This window comes from Olea europaea, chromosome 1, assembly GCF_002742605.1.
Source record: "Olea europaea var. sylvestris chromosome 1, O_europaea_v1, whole genome shotgun sequence".
NCBI lineage: Eukaryota > Viridiplantae > Streptophyta > Magnoliopsida > Lamiales > Oleaceae > Olea > Olea europaea.
In genome coordinates this window covers 15,375,753-15,383,003 of record NC_036237.1, presented here as the reverse complement: position 1 = coordinate 15,383,003, position 7,251 = coordinate 15,375,753, and the positions used below count along the sequence as shown (strand labels likewise).

The 7,251-nt window shown below is 31.2% G+C and overlaps 1 protein-coding gene across 1 annotated transcript; it reads right to left on the bottom strand.

The window, feature by feature from the left end:
• Positions 1-5,512: 5,512 nt before the first annotated feature.
• On the bottom strand, positions 5,513-6,677 carry LOC111404832. Its single transcript, XM_023033578.1, has 3 exons — positions 6,290-6,677; positions 5,973-6,232; positions 5,513-5,893 (listed from the first exon to the last, which is right to left on the bottom strand). Exons 1-3 carry the CDS (start codon positions 6,675-6,677, stop codon positions 5,513-5,515), a joined length of 1,029 nt encoding a protein of 342 aa, XP_022889346.1.
• Between the last annotated feature and the right edge of the window lie 574 nt (positions 6,678-7,251).

Below are 7,251 nucleotides of genomic sequence, written 5' to 3'. Positions count from 1 at the left end.
CCAATTTAGGTCCTCATCGTCGCGTATCTTTGTTGGAGTTATATTCAAATTTGGGACTTTGAACTTCAATTTGATTTCATTGCGGGGTTCAACGATACCAAGTTTGTCCTTCAATCATAACACAAGTTCTGCTACGGTAATACTGTTCGGTGTTAAAATGGAAGTGATTTTGTCCCCTCTCCACTTCTATTCGTCATCTACGTGAACAAAGTTTCCCCCATGTGACACGATAAATCTCAAATCATGACTCATACCTGAAATGTTGGGACTGCAAAAGTGAGAATTCGGCACATTCATAAGTTGACATTTAATACCATCAAATTGGCTCATGCAAATACTGAGATCCATGTAGTACAAAAAAAGAGAAAGGTTGACAATAGTTTTCAAGTGTTATAATCGACAATCAAATTGTATATCCCAACAGTTACAAAATGTCGAGTTCGACAGTTAAAATGTCTAACTCGACAATTTTGAAGATACTGCTCGACTGCTGAACTGCCATAAATTTCGGGGAAACTAAAAAACATGTGTTTCGGTGTTTGAAGAATTTATTGAAAACATTAATGGTGATAATCAATTCTCAACTACAACATTGCACTTATCTTTCCACAAATAAAGAAGGTATAAATCGATGCTTCATTAAATATGAAATTCTTCACATTTTGTAGAGAATATTGATATTTTTCCCTTTCTAAACTATACCAAAAGTAAAACACATCAGTGAATGAGAAATTAAAAAATGTGAATTAAATATTATCATGTTATATTGAACATTTCAAGTAGTAAAGTGTGATATGAGAAGATTTTTTTTTTTGTAGTAGCTCACCTTTGAGATTGATCAATGGCATTCTTTGTTGCCTTGCTAATGATGGAATGAAGATGATGAAGAAGAAGAAACTCTTTCAATTTGTACGTGTGCGTTTTTTTGTAAAGATTTCACTCCTTTTTTAATAAAAAAAAATTCATATTGTACAATATAATATTTATATCTTTAATGTTAAAAATAAATAAAAACAAGTCATCACATCACACCATTAATTACATTCAAATCAAACATTTATTGCTCCTAAAAAGGTTTCAAAGGGTAAAATGGACATTTTGTAGAAAAAGTGCCATTTTTGGAAGAAATTGGTGCAATTCAAAATATTTTGTGCATTTTCAATTTTAGTGACATTTGTGTAAATCCTCCCTAAATAATTTTGAGGATAGATAATTAGCATCACATGAATTTTAATGAAGAATTGCTTTAATAATAGATCTCTATAGGTAAGCTTTATATACCTTGCATCTAAATACTATCGTGACGAGTTGGTGAAACTTTAAATTTTTTTTTTCAATTGAAGTTATTGTGGATAAAATTTGATGATGAATTAGAAAATCTTACACCCAGTGTGATTGATTAAGCTTAAAAAGGGTAAAAGCATTTTTATCTTAAAGCAAGTAAGATTACAATGAAAAGTAAATTTCTTGAATTAAAGATCTCAAGAAAATAAGGGTGCATTTGGTTTGCATTTCTATTTTATGTTTTCAATTTTGAATTAATTTTCTATTTTTTTGTTTTGAGAGATTATTTTACAATTGCAGAAAGCGCGATTAGTTTGTCATTCTGAAAAACTTTCTCAAAACAAAAAATTAAAAAACGCGTTTTGATTACAAAATTTAGAAATAGTTCTATGACATTTTGTAATTAATTTGATTGTTTAATAAAAAGGTAATTAGTACAAAATACTCTTACCTTTTAATGTTATTGTCCAAAACGTTTTTATCTTTCATTTTTTGGCATTTTCACCCATACTTTCACTTTTTATTGCAGAAAATGTCATTTTCATCAAATTTTTCAATAAAAAAATGAAAAATGAAAAATATACTCTCTTATTTAAATAAAACAAAAAAGGGACAATGAAAGAACAAATTGTAATTATACTCCCCAATGTTTTAAAAAACTGCAAATAAATCCAATTAAATTATTAAAATAGTCACTAGAAAAAAACATCCATACTTTTCAATATTATAGTGCAAAACATTCATATCTTTTATTTTTATTTTTTTTGGTATTTTCACATTATATTGTGAAAATCATCATATTCATTCATTTTTTCAATTAAAAGCTATAAAATGAAGAATATACCATTCTATTTAAATAAAATAAAAATAAAGAAAAGAAAAATAAAGAACAAATCGTAACTATACTCCCAAATTTTTTCAAAAAAGTAAAAATAAATTTCAAAATTTTTAGTTATTTATTTGAAATTTATTTGTACTTTTTTGAAAATTTTGGAAGTATAATTGCAATTTGTTTTATTTAAATAGGAGAGTATACTCGTAATTTTACAACTTGTATTGAAAATGGATGAAAATGATGATTTTTTCAATGAAATGTGCAAATAAAGATGAAAATTTCAAAAAAATAAAATAAAAGGTAGAGACGTTTTACACAATGATTTTGAAAGATAGCAACGTTTTGTACTAATTACCCTTTTAATAATTTATTTGGACTCTTTTGCAGTTTTAAAAAAATTTGGAAGCAAAATTGCAATTTGTTCTTTAATTTTTCTTTTATCTTTTTCTTTATTGAAATAAGAGGGTATATTTGTCATTTTGCATTTTTATTGAAAATTGGATGAGAATGAAATTTTTCATAATGAAATGTGAAATCATGATTGAAAATCTAAAAAATAAAAGATATGAATGTTTTGCACAATAATTTTGAAAGGTAGGGACATTTTATGCTAATTACCCTTTAGTAAAATATATCAATTTTATGCTAATATGATAAAAAAAATAATAATTTAAAGATCGTAAAAAAAATAAATAAGTTATCAAGATATAGCATTATAGATATGGATTCTCTAATAATGTTTGGAGGAACTTGGAACGAGAGAGAGGGTGACAAAGATTGAGATATGGATATTTATATTTGGGTAGGTTCTATGTGATTTTGTTAATTATTTTAATTTGAAAATTTTAAGTTCATTTTCCCTTTTTTGAGTTTTTTGAGTGTGTTTATACAATTTCATTCAAAACATTCAAAAAGTCATTTTAAGTTTTATTTTTGTAAATTTTTTTTTTGAAAACGCATTTTTAAAAATAACATACCAAACTCGTTTTGAGTGTTTTAGAAAATTGAAAATGATTTCAAAGTAGCAAACTAACCACACTCTAATTTTTTAAAAAACAAATTGGCAAAAAAGTTTTCTTAAAAGTGATCTATAAATGTTCTCTCTCAAACTTGAATAGTGAATCGAAATGTGAATCTACATTAATTTTATCAGAAGCCCATCATTATCCTCTGAAAAAGAGGTTAAGTATTTTATATTTATTTAATATTATTATTTTTCTTTCTATTTTTTGCATCATTCTATAAGTACTCTAATAAAAAATATTTACGTTAGTTATAAAAACTCATAAGATTAGAGGTGGATCCAGTATGAAAATTCAGTGGGGGCGAAACCAAAAAATTATAGGAAAAAACTTGGAAAACTTGAAAAAACCTCAAGAAAAATAAAAAATTTGAAAATCGAGTCAGGGCGACCGACCCCACTCGACCTCAAGTGGGTCCGCCCATGCATAAGATCATTGACTAGTTTCACTATCTCCCCATCTTTTAAAAAAAATGAAAAAAAAATTAATACTTTCTATCTCTTAAGGTGCGTTAGATTGCCAATATTTTCCATGAAAATATCATTTTCCAACCAAATTCCTACTTTTATGATTTTTGATTGATATTTTTTCTATGGAGAATAATTTTCTATTTTTAGTCACATAACTATATTTTCTTTGAAAATAAGGAAAATATTTTTTTTAGAGAGAGTATGTTTATATTTTCCAAGTAATTCTCTCTCTTTCTTTCTCATTTGCCTCCACTCTCTCTTATTTACCCATCAATAAAAAATAAAGAAGTATAACATTTTTTAAGTTGAAAATTAAATCAATCATATTTATATAATTGAAATTTACATGCAAATAAGTTCTAGACAATTTAATTGCGTAGAATTTATTTTGGCTATTAGCACAAAACATCACTACGTTTGATCCTTAATGTGCAAAGTGTCCCTATGTTTCAATTTTTTGCATTTTCACCCTTATTTCAACATTTAAATTGTGGAAAATGTCTTTTCGTTCTGTTGTGAGTTGGATGGTTAGATGTACACCTGGATTCACTTTTAATTTTAAACTGAAAGGGTAAAATGGTTAGGCCACTTCAAAAGCCTCTTCTTCTCGCTATAAATAGGTTATTCTCAAAAAAGAAAAAGAAAAAGATTGATCAAACAAAACAGTTGAAATCCACTGTTCATCATCATCGTCGCCATATCTGATGCATCTTTGAAAGTCCACTGTTCATCATCACCATGGGTGACGCATTTTCAAAAATCAAATTTTGGCTTCCACACCTACTCTCATCCCCCATTACCATTTGTAGCAAACCGATATCCAAAATCACAAATCTCAATCCTAGAATTGTGCATCAAAAGCTGAAGCTGTAAATCGGTTTTCTCCAAATTTGAACATGCACAAAACATCCCCGAGTGAAAAACTATTTTGCGTAAAACATCTCGATGTTCAAACAATGTTTGAGTAAAACGTCCCTACGATTCAAAGATACTTTCTCAAAACGTCCCTACGTTTTGACAATTTTTGCGCATAACGCTCATGCGTTTCAAATTTAAAAACTGTCCCTGTCATATCTTTGAAAGCATTCCTTTCATTTACATAAACCAAATCACCATATTCAACCATAGTAACCCAAGACACTAATTAACCACAACAACTCGAGACACTAACCAACCATAACAACCCAAGACACTAATTAACCACAGCAATTCAAGACACTAATCAACCATGACAACTCAACATACTGATAAAACTACAAAATTAAAACAGCAATAGAATTAAGAGTGAACCAAATTTGCATCTAAAATAGGCAAAATAGAGACTTTAGACACATAAATTTCTAGTGTTGTACTGTTGATCATCCAGATATGTGAACAAATAATTTACAATTCAACAACTTGTTCAGGTTGGCACTACAACTGCATTCAACGAAAACCAAAAATGTAAACATATTGGCACTACAACCCCTTTCAACAAAAACCAAAAAAATGAACAAATCATCCCTAATTGCTTACTAGTGGTGGTGCCTCTTTGTAGCTCATCCTATTGTGCCCTGGTTCACAATATTTTCAACATGTCTGAGTTTGGCCTACTCTCTTCCCTACACCAGATATGCATGCTAATGTTATCTTCAAAGGAATTTCAATATGAGAAGACTTTTTGGACTTCTTTGCCTGACTTGAAAACTTTACCTCATTTGGCTCTTTTCTTCTATTCTTTGGCTTCCCAGACTTTTTGGTGTACACAGGTGGTTTGAATGGGTTGAGACTTGGACTAGTCCATAAGTTAGGATCTGTAATGGGAGAAATTAAAGGCAAATACATGATCAGGTAATAATTCTTTTTGTAGATGGCATGTACATAATCAATTACACTAAGGTCTCTAGATACCGCTGATGCAATCACATGGCAACAAGGGATTCCTGATAACTGCCAACCATGACATGTACAAGTCCTTGCCCTGAGGTTAACAACATGTTGTACAATGCCTGCATTGTGGCGAACTTGGGACTTCTCATTCCCCATATATTCAGTAACCTGGAGAGTTCACTGATCTTATCGATAATCTTTTGGATTCTAGGGCCTACTGCCGATGTCCATCTATTAGCCGACTCTCTACAGGCTACAATCCTCTTCATTGAATATAACCTGAACTCCTCAAGCATGGATAGAATGGGCTTCTCTTTTGCAATGAAAACTATGCTGTTGAATGATTCACATGGATTGTTTAGAAGCATGTCACACTGATCCATTCTCTGAAGTGGATTTGCTGCAGTGGGATGCTAGTTTTAGTTCAAGCTAACCATACGTAGCCGGGTCCAGGTCCGACATCTTTTGTATGTGTTCAAGCCTCTATGGTACAGTAGTAGCTCTAGCGGCATCCCAATGACAATGCTTCGAAGCCAATCCCTTATGCGAGATACTGAAATTGTTGTACTGATGTCTAATACATGTCCTATGCTTAGCATTCTCAAACAAAGACTCAATCGCATTAATCAACCCCTTTTGCTTATCTGAAATGAATGTCCAGTGCAAGCCATTGTTTATATGTAAATCATCCTTCAATAACTCCAAAAACCATTTATAATTTTCTCCATTTTCAACGTCAACAACTGCATATGCTACTGGATATATACCGTTATTAGCATCCACACCAACAATAGACAACAACTACCTACCTTGCTCCGTCTTTAGGAAGCAAGCATCTAAACCAATCGCTCTTCTACACCCCCTAATGGAATCCTCCTCCAAAGCTTTGAGGCAAATATATAACCGTCTAAATTCTCCAGCATAATCCTCAACCAAAGTAGTGGTCCCCATATTTGTCCACTTCAACTCCTTACAATAATCCCACGGTACTTTGTATTGGTCCACCATAGTCCTTTTTATCTTTTCAGGTGCTTTCTCCTTTGTTCTATACACTTGCCAATGTGAGATATCACTCAAACCATCCCTTTTCACCCTCTCCATGAATTTGGTCATTGACATATTTGGTACAAGCCTCCAATCAGATAAATATCTATCTGCTAGATAAGTGGATCTTACTCTAAAATTCTTATACACCATGGGGCACATATGCTCTTCTACATATGTTTTGATTACCCAACTTGTCTTTTTATGCTACTTTATAGCATACAAAACCCGAGGATAATCTCCATTATATTTGGTTCTCAATCTTAAAGTATCATCCTTTTTGTATTTAATCTCTCTATTGCTTCTAACTAAACGTGAAGTGATGGCAGCCTTCAATAAAGACTTGGACTCAAATACCAACCCTAACAATTTGAAAATAGAATCATGTCAGTCATCTATAGAAAATAGGTTAAAAGTAAGGAAAACAATGTGCTGAAGTTTCCTTGTCTGGACTTTGGATCCTCCATATCAGTCCTTGAATTGAAAGCATCAGTCGAAACCCTTCTTCTTGAAGTTGTATTATCCTCATTTGTACTATCAATACTTCGTAACTCGTCCGAGTCCTGTATCATCCTCATTTGTACTATCAATACTTTGTAACTCGTTGGAGTCCCCATAGTCCGTATCCGAACTCCTAACCTGATGCTCATCTGCTACACTAAATCCAAAATCAAAATTAACCCGACTATTCTTAGTTTCAGCATTAGACACTAGTCGTTCCTCCATT

Coding starts and splice junctions, on each gene's coding strand:
- LOC111404832 (XM_023033578.1), bottom strand. CDS start 6,677: ATGGTGTATAAGAATTTTAGAGTAAGATCCACTTATCTAGCAGATAGA. Junction 6,233..6,289: donor CTTCCTAAAGACGGAGCAAG/GTAGGTAGTTGT, acceptor TATATCCAGTAG/CATATGCAGTTGTTGACGTT. Junction 5,894..5,972: donor ATGCCGCTAGAGCTACTACT/GTACCATAGAGG, acceptor AACTAAAACTAG/CATCCCACTGCAGCAAATCC.